We start from the raw sequence: 15,918 nt of genomic DNA on the forward strand, positions 1-15,918 counted from the left end.
TGGAAATTCTGTCGAGTACATACATACATACAACAAATGTATTTACATATGCATATATGGGGTATTCCATACCAAATCGACCACCTTTGAACCCGCCCCCTTTAGATTTTGCTGAAACTTATCCATCCTTTTCTACCCTTTGAAAAACATTTTTGAGAATTTTTTCAAAAATTTTTTGTCCAACTTAAAGAAAGTTATGGATTTTTCAAAAAAATGGCTTTTTTATTTTCAAATAGCCATAACTTTTGTAGAAATTGACTTTTGGGGACCTTTTTTTTAAATTTTTGTTTTTGAATGAACTTTTCGAAAAAATACACAAAAAAAATTTAACACGATCAATTATCATATTTATTAAAAAAATTTTTATTTACAAAAAAATTGTCAAGTTTTCAAAAATGAAAAAAATAAAAAGAAATATTAAAACAATCGGCCCACTCCGGGATTAGCAGGGGTAGTTGTCAAATTAATTGAAGTTTTTTTTGAGGAAAAACAAAAAAAAATCGCGAACTTCCAAAACAAAAATGACGATTTTACTTAAAAAGACCGATTATTTTATATAATTGATCATGTTAAATCATTTTCTACAAAAGTTATGGCTTTTTGAAAATAAAAAAGCCATTTTTTGGAAAATTCATAATCTTTTTTGAAGTTTTTTGAAAAAATTCTCAAAAATATTTTGCAAAGGGTAGAAAAGGATGGATAAGTTTCAGCAAAATCTAAAGGGGTCGGGTTCAAAAGTGGTCGATTTGGTATGGAATACCCCATATGTATGTACGTACTCGATGAAATTTTCATTGTTTACACATTGAAAATTTGTAACATGCGCACATTTTCAAAGCTGAAACATTTTTTGCCACACATGATTCAAATCAATTCTGCTAGAAATTGTTGTTGTTTGCTGTACTCGTGGATTTACCCTTACACTTACTCGTTGATTTACCTGAAGTTTCACATCGATTCAAACAATCGTCGCATCGCTATGAACTGATATGACACGATTGGAACCGAATCCAGCCATACCATTTACTCGATCGTGATTGACTCGATTCGTGTTGCACCAGATCAGTTGAAGCTGGCGGGTACTCGAATTGATGTTCTCTATGCTGAACTGAATTGATTTGATTGTGTTTTTGGCACGAGTGTTTGTTCTGACTTTATCAGACTCGTTGCAGCTCTCTGATCCACACGCAACTTTAATGTATTTAAACGCGAATATGGCATAGTGCACACGATTTACATTGGATTTAAATACCTGGGGTGAATCTGTGGCCCCAGAAGAACGTGAAATTGTGTTTGGCCTGAACAGTTTGCATACCTATAATGCGTCAAGGGCGGACAAAACGTAGAGCTATTTGGTTCAATGAGAACAGGTGGATGGTTTTTTGTAATACAAAATTTTTGGTTTTTTCCTTTTTGCATTGAAATAAACAATTTTTTACCATACAAAAATAATGATAACATTCAAATCTATTTTTGGAAATTTATGTATTATGAAAAAAAAGTAAATTCAGTCTAAAAATTTCAAAATGTAATCTATACATGACCTAAGCCTGGTATTGTTCAAAACACGCATATTATTTGGCCCACAACGTGCACCGTGAAAATTTTTACTTACGGTTTTCAAACAATTCAAAAAAATCAATTTTTACTTACGGTTTATTGAGGTGGTCTTTTTATACCCTGAAAAGTAAAGCGAGCACTGAATTGCAGCTTGCAGATTTTCGGAGCAATTGAAAATTGATGGATGGCGTAGTCGTCGTGCTGGAAGATGATTTTCGGCAGACGTTGCCGGTCAATTAGCGAGGTACTGCGGTAGACGAGATATACATACGCATGTCTCATGGATATTTTTTTGTGGGCTAAGGTAGAGCGGTTACAGCTATACTAACATGAGCTCTTGAATGATCAGGAGTTTGGACTTTTCGCACAAATGCTTTTTAAGGTCGACGAGGATTGCATTCCGACTGATACTAACGGCCAAATAGCTTTTAACTACCTATTTAGCAATGTTGTTAGCTCGACAGATAATCGTAATAATGAGGCATTTCCGAGATTATAAGAAAACCTGGCTGCCGACGAGTGGTTGTGCGAAAGAGCCATGAAGTCCCTATATAACTCAATAGACACGATGATAACATTATAAAACAAAGACGATCATAAATAAAGAATATATTTTCATATCAATTACTTTATCCTAAATTGCTGAGATCGAACGGATTAGTTATACTTAAAAAAGAAGTGAATTTCTTACAAAACTAAGGGTTTCCCGAATTTTAATATTATTTTTTCGTTAAGTTATAAAAGTCATAAGAAAACTATTTTTTGTTTAAATTAATAAAATGTTATCGTTTATATATTTAAAACCGTTAGGATTACGAAAAAAACTCTCTTTTTTGAAGAGCATTCAATTACCTACGATATCCACACAACGAAATCGATTTTCAACCGATAGATTGAGAATCTTTCCTTTCCAATTAAGAGCTTATATGTGGACAGCGTTCCTTAGAAATGTCAATCAACCAATATTTCAGAGTACGAAGCGAAAAAAACTTCAAAGTTTTAACCCACCCTAATATACATATAATATGTAAAAGTTTAAGGAAGTCCACATAGCCCTTTCATTGTATATTTCACTTCAGTGTTTGGAAACATCAAAGTCGTTCGTTTGTACCTTTGTCCCGACTCATCTACACTTTTTTTTCTTAACAGAAATTACTTTTTATACTCTCGCAACAATGTTGCTAAGGAGAGTATTATAGTTTTGTTCACATAACGGTTGTTTGTAAGTCCTAAAACTAAACGAGTCAGATATAGGGTTATATATACCAAAGTGATCAGGGTGACGAGTAGAGTCGAAATCCGGACGTCTGTCTGTCCGTCCGTCCGTCTCTGTCCGTCTGTCCGTCCGTCCGTGCAAGCTGTAACTTGAGTAAAAATTGAGATATCATGATGAAACTTGGTACACATATTCTTTGGCTCCATAAGAAGGTTAAGTTCGAAGATGGGCAAAATCGGCCAACTGCCACGCCCACAAAATGGCGGAAACCGAAAACCTATAAAGTGTCATAACTAAGCCATAAATGAAGATATTAAAGTGAAATTTGGCATAAAGGATCGCATTAGGGAGGGGCATATTTGGTCGCAATGTTTTTGGAAAAGTGGGCGTGGCCCCGCCCCCTTCTAAGTTTTTTGTACATTTCTCGGAAACTACTATGGCTATATCAACCAAACTCTACAGAGTCGTTTTCATCAGGCATTTCCATATACAGTTCAAAAATGGAAGAAATCGGATGATAACCACGCCCACCTCCCATACAAAGGTTATGTTGAAAATCACTAAAAGTGCGTTAACCGACTAACAAAAAACGTCAGAAACACAAAATTTTACAGAAGAAATGGCAGAAGGAAGCTGCACCCAGGCTTTTTTTTTAATTGAAAATGGGCGTGGCCTCGCCCATTTATGGACCAAAAACCGTATCTCAGGAACTACTACACCGATTTCAATGAAATTCGGTATATAATATTTTCTTAACACCCTGATGACATGTACGAAATATGGGTGAAATCGGTTCACAACCACGCCTTCTTCCAATATAACGCTATTTTGAATTCCATCTGATGCCTTTTCTGTATAATACGAGTATATACATTAGGAACCAATGATGATAGCGGAATAAAACTTTACAAAAATACGGTATTTGAAAAATATGTAAATGACGGATAATGAAATCTCGATTATCACTTTATCATGCGAGAGTATAAAATGTTCGGTGACACCCGAACTTAGCCCTTCCTTACTTGTTACAGTAAAGAATTACTTCACATCCATGAGAATACTTTTTGTGGTAGTATATTAGTTTTCTATACACTTCTTCTTTGCTTCTGTTGTTAACAAAAATTCAAAATATCTTCCAATGTACAATGATTATGTACACAAGAGCAAAAATTATGCCGAAATAACTTAAACGTTAAACAGTATCCCCTCGTTTAATTGATTTTCTTGTATATTTGAATCACTTAATAAGTCAAAAATATGTCACATACAAAATACATGTAAATTTTCCTGATTAATTGAACTTCGTTTATTGGTTTCTCTGCATAATTAGTTAAAAATATGTATGTGTTATTGAAAAAATATACCTTTAATTTCTTACGGTTAATTGCACAAAAAACTGTCGGGTTTGCCGCACATACGCAGAATTTGTGATAAGTAAGAGTTAGCATCTGAACTGAAAATTGAATTCAATTGGCAAAGCAATTGAAAATATATCGTCAGCTGGAATGCAAAATATCGTAACAACTTTTCATATGTATGTAGGTTTACAGGAGATATTGGAACAAAACTTTCAAAACTGAAGGAAATTAAAAAAAATAAAAGAAAAATTTTAGTAAGTGTCTTTCGTCATTTTGTATTTTCATTTCTGAAACAAAATAACGTATGATCAATGTAAATTTGTACAAAAATTAAAAAATTTAATATTAAGATTTTTTTTATTTTAAATAAAAACAGTTACAAGTTTTTCATATTTAATATTATATTTATTATTAATGTGTAATAAGTACTACAAAAAATTAAGTTATTTTAAGCCAAAAGAATGAGGATAATGTTTATTTATTATCCAGCATCCGCCAGCGAATCAAAAGAGAATGAGCCAACGCAAAAGGGTAAGCCGTAGGTGAGCTAGCATAGACAAATAGCGGGACATACATCTACATGGTTGCATTTTAATGTACAATCAAAATTTAATAAATCCTTAGAGTTGTATTTTAATGTACATTCTTGAAGTTTAAACATTTTATAAAATTATGGTTGTTGCGCGCTAACATTCCCCCCTCCGTGATCTCCATGCTCTGACGTGGGGTTCACTTTCAGATCTAGGCGCGCAAGTTTCACTACTGGCCGCGTTATTAAGCCGTTGGAAGTTCTGATTACTGCGCTTCTTATCTGTCCGTCGCTGCCCTTTATGACATCCAAAACTATTCCTTTTGTCCAAGTGTTCCTTTTCATGTTTTCATCAACAATTATTACGACGTCTCTTGGAGCGATGGGTTCTGGTGTTTTTTCAAACCATTTTGCGCGTCTTGTTAGGCCTGGCAAGTACTCGCGAATCCATCGCTTCCAGAATCGATCAGCCAACTCACCAGATGTACGAAATCTCTTATTTAGCAGCGACGGATTGGTAACATCGCAATCACCCTTTTCCCTTATGCCACTTGAATTTCCCAGAAGGAAATGGTTTGGCGTTAATGCTTCGCTATCGTATGATTCCAGTGGAACGTAGGTAAGAGGACGCATGTTAATAATATTTTCGACGTCGGCTAAAGTTGCTCTCAGTACTTCCTCCCGTAGACCTTCTTTTGGTAATATGTCCATCAATACTGACTTTATAGATCGTACCATGCGCTCCCATACTCCTCCCATGTGTGGTGATGCTGGTGGTATGAAAGTCCACTCAATTTCGGGGTATTTTTCCATTAGTGTGCCAGATGATATTTTCTCGATTTCATCTGCCAGAATACGACTAGCGCCTCTGAAATTAGTGCCGTTGTCAGAGAAGATTCGACGTGGAACTCCTCGTCGTGATATAAACAATTTCAAAACAAGGAGGAATGAGTCAGTAGATAGTGATGAAGAAATCTCAATATGTACAGCACGTATGGTCATGCAGGTGAAAACAACTCCCCAACGCTTCTCATGCCTTCTTCCAATCGTCACGTCGAAGGGTCCGAAATAGTCCACTCCTGTATAAGCGAAGGGATCAGTGAATGATGCGAGACGCTCTGGTGGCAACTTTCCCATTTCTGGTGGATTCGGTGTGGCTCTCCGATTACGACATTGTTGACATACTTTTGATATCATCCGCACCAAAGCTCGTAGACCATTAATGCAGAATCGCTGTCGCATCTCATTTACCACTATCTCGTTATGGTGGTGATGAAACTTTCGATGATAGAAATCTGTGATCAGATGAGTCACAATATTGTTACGAGGAAGTATAATCGGTTGTTTGAAATCTGTTGTCACTCCTCTTGCTTCTTCGATCCGACCCTTTACGCGTAGCAGTCCGAGCTTGTCTATAAATGGAGAAAATTTGTAGATTGAGCTTTTTCGACTTACCGCGCCTTTTCTTATTTGATCAAATTCCGCGCCATAGCATTCTTCCTGGCACTTGCGGAAGAGAAGTAGTTCGGCACTTGTACAGGTGCTATCGGAAAGAATTGTCTGAGTAACTGGGTTTCTCGCGGTGTTCTTCATAGTCAAATGGAGAAAGCGAAGAACGCACATCTGCACAGCGCGCAATTTTTCCCACTTACTAAACCTTGTGGGATCTGGTTGCGTATTACCAATATCTTTTGAAGAATCAATCGTTACGTGTTGTATAGTTTCTGTTACGGTTTGTGGCTCTTTGAATTCGGATGTTGGCCAGAGAGTTTCTGATAGACTTAGGAATTCAGGGCCCGTAAACCATCTCCCAGAGCTATTAAATTTCATATTATTGTGCCATTTTGTACCGTCGTCAGCTACGTTATCCTTCGTTGGTACCCACCGCCACTCGTTGATTTGTGAATCCTCTAGAATTTCGCCAATCCGCACAGCTACAAACTGGTTGAATTTTCTGGCGTCAGACCTAATCCAATATAGCACATCCTTCGAATCGCACCAGAAGACCCGGCGGTTAATTTGTATGGAAGTTCCTTTCCTATGAACTTAGCTAGACGAAGTCCTAAGATGGCTGCCATCAGCTCAAGTCTCGGCACCGACAGTGGCTTCAACGGAGCAACTCGTGTCTTGGAGGCAACGAGACAGCAATGAACTTTGTCGCCCATACTAGAACGAAGAAAGGCCACAGCCGCATATGCTGATATGCTAGCATCAACGAAGATATGAAGTTGGTTATCGGTGCTGCGATTTGCGAAAGTGTAGCACCTTGGAATTTGGATTTTATCAATACAGCGTAGCTTTCGCAGCCACTGCCACCATGCGGAACGTTCTTTATCATGTACAGGTTCATCCCAAGTTACGCCCGATCGCCACACATCTTGTAATATCATCTTAGCTTGAATTACAATAAACCCCAATAGACCCAAAGGGTCGAATATAGTCATCATTACTCGAAGCATTTGTCGTTTCGTTGGAAAGGTGGATTCATTGAAGATATCCGGCTTGAACCTGTGAACAAAGGTTAGTTCGTCACTGGTTGGTAACCACCACATACCAAGAACCTTTTGAAGTTCTGATCCTGGCTCTATGAAGCATTTATTCGCAGGTTTATGCTTACTTGAGAGCGCTTGCAGAACTCGTTTAGAATTCGACAACCAGTTTCGCATCTCGAACCCGCCTTCACAATGGATGAAGCGGACGTCAGTAGCGAGTCGAATCATTTCTTCCTCATCATCCATACTATGCAACCAATCGTCCACAAACGTATTTTCGACAATTGTTGCCACAGCATTTGGTAGTATCTTCTCGAAACGTAGAGCGTTCTTATCTTTTATGTAGTTTGCCAAAGATGGGGAACACGATGCCCCAAACGTCATAACGGTCATAGCGAATACATCGGGACGTCTGCTACTTTCGCCGTTTCGCCACAGGAACTGCTGTGCTACCTGATCTTCCGCTCTCACCCTAATTTGGTGAAACATTTCACGAATATCTCCACAGATAGCCACTGGTCGTTCACGAAACCTCAATAGGACACCTACCAACGATCTTAGAAGATCGGGTCCTTTCAATAATACGTCGTTCAGACTGGTGCCACTCACCTTAGCTGCTGCATCCCACACGATTCTCAATTTGTTTTTGTTAACGTTCTCAATTGTGAATATTGGAATAAACCAAGATTTGCCTCCTTTTGATATTTCCTCGATATTTAGTTTTCTTATGTAACCCTTTTCGAGATAGTCATTTAACTTCCCAATAAGATACTGCTTCAGATCAGGGCTCTTTTCCATCTTCTTTTCCAGACATTGGAGACGGTTATATGCCATTCGATATGAGTCGGGCAAGACAATGTGGTCATATTTCCATAAGAGGCCCGTTTCCCATTTCTTAACACTGGCATCATACAAGACAGTTTTTTCCATTATGTGGTATGCACGCTCGTCTGCCCTTGATCTAAGCGGTTTGAGAACAGGATTGATACCCACTGAATCGATAGAGAAATAAGCTTTCATTAAGTTATCAAGCTGATCATATTTATTGCAGCTACAAACGTGGAGCAGATTTTCGTCTGACTGATAAGCCGACTTATCCTGACCATAAACTGACCAACCTATTTTGCAACGCGCAGCTATTAGATCATCACCTTCAGCTTGACTCACCTCCACAGGTACGCAAAGTTTAGCCGTGTTGTCCAAGCCTATTAATAATCGCGCTTTGCAGTCGGTGTATGGTAGAATAGGCAATGACTTCAGGTGGTTGTGCTCATTTAAAGTGTCTGCGGTGAGAGTTTGTTGCGGTAACTCGAGGTCAGTGATTGTTCGAATATTGTGCATACGATATCGCCTAGAGTTTCTCTCTCTTGCAGATATTTCACAACTTAAAACCTTTGAGTTTACCTCCTGCTGTGTTATGTCGCCCGTCCATCTCAAGCACAAGTCTTCACCAGGGCCGTCGAGACCTAGCTGCTCAGCCAATTTACTGTCCATCAATGTGCATGATGCTCCCTCATCAATCAACGCAAATATCTCCACTGTGGCTTTAGGACCATACAATATTACCGGAATGTAACGAAAAATGGCTCTCCTAAACTTACGTTGATGAACTAGGATTGTATTTACCCGACTAGTCTTAGCTGCAGCATTTTGGCTATGTAGTAGTGGGTTATGCACCATTCTACATCCATCTACTCCGCAAACTTGCTTAGAGGTGCAGCGTCTAACCATGTGGGACTTAAAGCATCGAATGCATAGCCTTTTATCCTTGATTAACTGCCAACGTTCATTTCGGCTCTTTGCTAGGAAGTTTGGACAATCGGCAAGATTGTGCTCTTTGTCGCACAGAGAACAAGTTATGGAATGTTTAGTTTCCTCTTTACGCATTTTCGTTGGGCTACGCTCCTTTGGTATGCCCGACCATGAGCGGCGGGGGCCGATGGATTGCCGGCCGAACTATTCAAACACGGCGACGAAACACTGATAAGGAACACGTAACAGCTTCTTTGTAAAATATGGTCGGACGAAAGCATGCCCAACGATTGGAATCTAAGTGTGATCTGCCCAATCCACAAAAAGGCGACCCCAAAATCTGCGCCAACTACCGTGGGATAAGCTTCCTTAACACCTCATATAAGGTTCTTTCGAGGGTATTGTATAAAAGATGAAAGCCCACTGTCAACAATCTGATTGGACCTTATCAGTTTGGCTTTAGGCCTGGAAAATTAACAACTGATCAGATATTCACTATGCGCCAAATCTTGGAAAAGACCCGTGAGAAGAGAATCGGGTCACGCCAACTTTTTTCCAATTTTAAAACTGCTTTGATGGCACGAAGAGGAGCTGCCTTTATGCCGCGATGTCTGAATTTGATATCCCCGCAAAACTAATACGACTGTGTAAACTGACGTTGAACAATACCAAAAGCCCCATTAGGATCGGGAAGGACCTCTCCGAGCCGTTCGATTCCAAAAAGTTCTCTCTCGGCGAACAAACACCAAGACCCTCTAGCTCTGAAAGTATTCAACGCAATACCCGCCGGGGGAAGCAGAGGAAGAAGGAAGATCTCCACTACGTTGGAAAGACGAAGTGTAAAAAGACCCTGCTCCGCTTGGAATTTGAAAATTGCGCCACCTTGACGACTGGCGCCCTCTTGTTAACTCAGCTAAAATCGCGTAAGCGATGTCTACTCCAGTAAAGTAGAAGAAGAAGTGTGTTTCGGTAGTACCTGGACTTTTTGGAGAGCCGAGTGGAAGTGAGCCAAGAAAATTTAACATGTGTGATAGTGACACCCAGTTTTTAAATAACTTAATCACAGGTGACTCCTTACGTATTACAGTACCCGCCGGGGGAAGCAGAGGAAGAGCAAGACCTCCACTCCGTTGGAAGGACCAAGTGGAGAAGGACTTGGCTTCGCTTGGAATATCCAACTGGCGCCACGTAGCGGGAAGAAGAAACGACTGGCGCGCTGTTGTTAACTCGGCTATAATCGCGTAAGCGGTGTCTACGCCAATTAAGAAGAAGAAGAGCACAGGTGACGAGTCATGAATCTTTGGGTATGATCGAGACAATCCTTCGAGCATTTTGAGACGACAGAGGGGTTCCAAACAATGTGCACTTCGTTTCTCAAGGCTATTCCAGAGAATGCCTTCCGTGACGCCTTCAATGCTTAGAAATCGCGCAGAAGAAATCTTTTTGAAAGTTTTTAAAGAATTGTAACGATTGGCTTAATAAATTTTTTTAAATCGACTAAGCCCTATTACTTTCCGGGAAAACCCTGTAGGGTCAAATCTGGGTGATTGGCTGTCTCTCCGTCCGTGCAAGCTGTAACATACAAAATGCCGTTTAGCGAATACGTGCAAAATACAATAACTATGCACTAAATTATGATATAAAACCCTAAGTTAGTACAGGGGATCGCAGAAGCAAGCAAAGTGGGCGTGGCCTCAATTTAATTAACATATCAAAACCACTTCACCCACAACGACCAAATTGCCTAACACAAATATTATACGATATAACATGCCCCTGATATTTTTATATTATAGTGTGAACATAACACTTACCTATTTCGCATATAACACAATTTTTAATATAAATAATAAACTTTTTTGAAATTCCGGATGACTTTATACCACATATATGGGAGATAGTGGTTTTCACTTTCGTACAATCGATTTTTTTTATCTTATCTTATTGTTTAACATTTCAAGAATATTTCCTTAAAATTCTATTGTGATATAAGTAATATTCTTAAAGTTATCGTCTTATTAGTCTCCTGGCCTTTAACGCTCTAACTCTAACAGCTGAGGGCGGTCGGGATAGAATTGCAACTTTAGGCGTGTTTTTCTCAAAACTACTTTTTCAAAGCCCGAGTTCACTGTCATTTCAAAACTATTTGATCGATTCATTTCAAACTTTGAACACATTTTTATACTCTCGCAACAAAGTTGCTAAGGAGAGTATTATAGTTTTGTTCACATAATGGTTGTTTGTAAGTCCTAAAACTAAAAGAGTTAGATACAGGGTTATATATACCAAAGTGTGCAGGGTGACGAGTAGAACTTAAATCCGGATATGACTGTCTGCCCGTCCGTCCGTCCGTCTGTCCGTCCATCCGTGCAAGCTGTAACTTGAGTAAAAATTGAGATATCATGATGAAACTTGGTACACGTATTTCTTGGCTCCATAAGAAGCTTAAGTTCGAAGATGGGCAAAATCGGCCCACTGCCACGCCCGCAAAATGGCGACAACCGAAAACCTATAAAGTGTCATAACTATTATGTATATATTATACAGAGAAGGCATCAGATGGAATTCAAAATATTATATTGGAAGAAGGCGTGGTTATGAACCGATTTTACCCATATTTCGTACATGTCGTCAGGGTGTTAAGAAAATATTATGTACCGAATTTCATTGAAATCGGTCTAGTAGTTCCCGAGACATGGTTATTGGTCCATAAGTGGGCGATGCTACGCCCATTTTCAATTTTTAAAAAAAGCCTGGGTGCAGCTTCTTTCTGCCACTTCTTCCGTAAAATTTAGTGTTTCGTTTTTTGTTAGTCGGTTAACGCACTTTTAGTGATTTTCAACATAACCTTTGTATGGGAGGTGGGCGTGGTTATTATCCGATTTCTTCCATTTTTGAAGTGTATATGGAAATGCCTGAAGGAAACGACTCTGTAGAGTTTGGTTGACATAGCTATAGTAGTTTCCAAGATATGTACAAAAAACTTAGTAGGGGCGGGGCCACGCCCACTTTTCCAAAAAAATTACGTCCGAATATGCCCCTCCCTAATGCGATCCTTTTTGCCAAATTTCACTTTAATATTTTTATTTATGGCTTAGTTATGACACTTTGTAGGTTTTCGGTTTCCGCCATTTTGTGGGCGTGGCAGTTGGCCGATTTTGCCCATCCAAGTTTCATCATGATATCTCAATTCTTACTCAAGTTACAGCTTGCACGGACGGACGGACAGACAGACATCCGGATTTCAACTCTACTCGTCACTCTTATCACTTTGGTATATATAACCCTATATCTGACTCTTTTAGTTTTAGGACTTACAAACAACCGTTATGTGAACAAAACTATAATACGTTGCGAGAGTAGAAAAATCAGGATTGAATTTTCTATGGTCCAGTCTTAATGTTAATATTTTTTTTTTTTTCAAAATTATTTTATTTATTGTATCTGCTTTTTCTTAAAGCCTAACAATAAGTTATAAAATCTTAAATCTAATTAAAAACTAGACAGGCTCAAGCAAGTGATTGAGCTGTTTTGGTGATACGTTGCTCCTTAGTACGCTGGCATATCTCTTCTTTTAAGTCGTGTTTGATCGCAGGAGTGTACCAAAGCATTAGCCAGAGGGTTTGGGTGATCTCGGAGTTTAGATATATATTTAATTCTGCTGTCTTCTACTTCTTTCTTTACCATAGGGATACCAAGGTCTTTATGGATATTTTCGTTACGCATGTACCATGGTGAACACGTGATTGTTCTAAGCATTTCTGATTGAAACCTTTGTAATATCGGGTGATTTTTTAAGAGCTTGATAACTTTTTAAAAAAAAAAACGCATAAAATTTGCAAAATCTCATCGGTTCTTTATTTGAAACGTTAGATTGGTTCATGACATTTACTTTTTGAAGATAATTTCATTTAAATGTTGACCGCGGCTGCGTCTTAGGTGGTCCATTCGGAAAGTCCAATTTTGGGCAACTTTTTCGAGCATTTCGGCCGGAATAGCCCGAATTTCTTCGGAAATGTTGTCTTCCAAAGCTGGAATAGTTGCTGGCTTATTTCTGTAGACTTTAGACTTGACGTAGCCCCACAAAAAATAGTCTAAAGGCGTTAAATCGCATGATCTTGGTGGCCAACTTACGGGTCCATTTCTTGAGATGAATTGTTCTCCGAAGTTTTCCCTCAAAATGGCCATAGAATCGCGAGCTGTGTGGCATGTAGCGCCATCTTGTTGAAACCACATGTCAACCAAGTTCAGTTCTTCCATTTTTGGCAACAAAAAGTTTGTTAGCATCGAACGATAGCGATCGCCATTCACCGTAACGTTGCGTCCAACAGCATCTTTGAAAAAATACGGTCCAATGATTCCACCAGCGTACAAACCACACCAAACAGTGCATTTTTCGGGATGCATGGGCAGTTCTTGAACGGCTTCTGGTTGCTCTTCACCCCAAATGTGGCAATTTTGCTTATTTACGTAGCCATTCAACCAGAAATGAGCCTCATCGCTGAACAAAATTTGTCGATAAAAAAGCGGATTTTCTGCCAACTTTTCTAGGGCCCATTCACTGAAAATTCGACGTTGTGGCAGATCGTTCGGCTTCAGTTCTTGCACGAGCTGTATTTTATACGGTTTTACACCAAGATCTTTGCGTAAAATCTTCCATGTGGTCGAATAACACAAACCCAATTGCTGCGAACGGCGACGAATCGACATTTCACGGTCTTCAGCCACACTCTCAGAAACAGACGCAATATTCTCTTCTGTACGCACTGTACGCATTCGTGTGGTTGGTTTAATGTCCAATAAAGTAAACTGAGTGCGAAACTTGGTCACAATCGCATTAATTGTTTGCTCACTTGGTCGATTATGTAGACCATAAATCGGACGTAAAGCGCGAAACACATTTCGAACCGAACACTGATTTTGGTAATAAAATTCAATGATTTGCAAGCGTTGCTCGTTAGTAAGTCTATTCATGATGAAATGTCAAAGCATACTGAGCATCTTTCTCTTTGACACCATGTCTGAAATCCCACGTGATCTGTCAAATACTAATGCATGAAAATCCTTACCTCAAAAAAATCACCCGATATATCAATATTGGTTGCACAGGTCGTACCCCACAGTTGAATGCCATACATCCAAATCGGCTTTATGACCGCATTATACAAAAGCACTTTGTTGTCTAGGCTAAGTTTTGAGTTTTTATTTAAAAGCCAATTTAAATTTGCAGCTCTAATCTTCATACATGTTATTTTACTAGAGATGTGTTTTCTCCACGTGAGCCTTCTATCTAGGTGAATACCAAGATATGTTACTTCGTTCGCTTGGGGTACTAATATATTGTTTATTTTTACTGCCGGGCACATCTTTGGTCTTAGCGAAAATGCAATATGCTTACACTTCTGTTCATTCACGTTTATACGCCAGTTCGCTAGCCACTCTTCGACAGAACTTAAATTCTTCGCTAATATTCGTGATGCTAAAATGTGGCATTTGTTACGGCTCACTATAGCTGTGTCATCCGCAAAAGTTGAAGTTAATACATTATTAGCTGTTGGAAGATCTGCTGTATATATGATGTATAGTGTTGGGCCTAAAACACTGCCCTGGGGTACACCAGCTCTTATCTGTCGTTCATCAGATATGAAATCTCCCACTTTTACCACAAATCGTCTATTTTTTAAATAAGACTCCAATGTTTTATACAGTTCTAAAGGTAGAATTTTTTTAATCTTGTATAAAAGACCTTCGTGCCACACCTTATCAAACGCCTGAGCTACATCTAAAAATATTGCTGAACAGTACTCCCTGTGCTCAAATGCTTTCCTTATCTCGTTAGTAATTCTATTTACTTGCTCTATTGTGCCATGTTTCGCAGGAAAACCGAATTGATGCATGGGTATTGTATTATTTTCATGGAGGAAAGGAGTTATCTTTGATAGTAATACTTTTTCAAATACTTTTGAAAGACAGGGTAGAAGACTGATTGGTCTGTATGAAGACGGCTGTGTTAAGTCTTTCCCAGGTTTATCTATCAAGATAATCTGCGACTTTTTCCATGAAATTGGATAGTATCCGAAACTAAGAATTGCATTGAAGAGCAAAGAGAGCACCTCTACAGCAATAATTGGTAACTCAATTAGCATTTTTGGGGAAATATTATCATATCCCGGCGCCTTTTTCGGATTAAGTTCTTTGATGATACAAATAATTTCAGAAGGTGAGGTCTTAAGAGACTCGATCGACTCTTTAGCTGTGTTGGGTAAGATTGACAGCTTAAAGTTATTCTTTGGCAAATTGGGTTGAAATACCTTTTCTAGGTGATTTGCAAAACAATTAGCCTTTTCCTCGTCACTTCGAGCCCAATTTCCACCCAAGTCTCGTATTGGCATGTTGGAGTCAGTTGGTGGCTTCATGGACTTTTGGGCTTTCCAAAGGGAATTTTGCTTGTTTGAATTTGGACACAGCTTCTTTATATACATTTCGGTGTTCAATTCTTCCTCACGTTTGAGCGCTTTTTTTAATTTACGTACCGCAGCTTTCAATTGAAGCTGAGTGGAGGGGGAGCGATTTATCTGCCATTCATGTCTTGCACGCCTTTTTTCATTTACAAGCATTTATATTTCTCTATTAGAGATTTTTCTGAAGCCAAGCGGATTACGAGTATATCTTTTGTTTGGTGTTGCTAAGACAGCTGCGCTGGTTATTATATCATTAACTTCTCTTATACTTTCGTCAATATCACTTTCTGTATTTATTTTGTACTCAATATTAATGTGGCTACTGACGTATTTTTTATATTTTAGCCAATTCGTTTTATAAGAAGTTAGACCCACTTTTGGATTAACGAATATGGGTTGTTCAAATAACTTTATTAGTACAGGAGAATGATCAGAAGATAGATCAGTACATGTATCAGCTGTTATGTGCGATTTATCTATATTTTTGATTACAGCAAAATCAATTAAATCTGGTATTTTCTTACGATCACTAGGCCAATATGTCGGCTTA

At 38.7% G+C, this 15,918-nt stretch overlaps 2 protein-coding genes across 2 annotated transcripts in view; both read right to left on the bottom strand.

Annotated features, from left to right (window-relative positions):
• Positions 1 to 15,918, bottom strand: part of LOC126764595 (coiled-coil domain-containing protein lobo-like) — a 380,690-nt gene that overhangs the window by 194,088 nt on the left and 170,684 nt on the right. The window lies entirely within an intron of this gene.
• On the bottom strand, positions 6,598 to 8,835 carry LOC126764596 (uncharacterized). Its single transcript, XM_050482266.1, has one exon. It carries the CDS (start codon positions 8,833 to 8,835, stop codon positions 6,598 to 6,600), a length of 2,238 nt encoding a protein of 745 aa, XP_050338223.1.

The sequence above is a fragment of the Bactrocera neohumeralis genome, unplaced genomic scaffold, assembly GCF_024586455.1.
Source record: "Bactrocera neohumeralis isolate Rockhampton unplaced genomic scaffold, APGP_CSIRO_Bneo_wtdbg2-racon-allhic-juicebox.fasta_v2 cluster09, whole genome shotgun sequence".
Lineage (NCBI taxonomy): Eukaryota > Metazoa > Arthropoda > Insecta > Diptera > Tephritidae > Bactrocera > Bactrocera neohumeralis.

Coding starts and splice junctions, on each gene's coding strand:
- LOC126764596 (XM_050482266.1), bottom strand. CDS start 8,835: ATGGTGCATAACCCACTACTACATAGCCAAAATGCTGCAGCTAAGACT.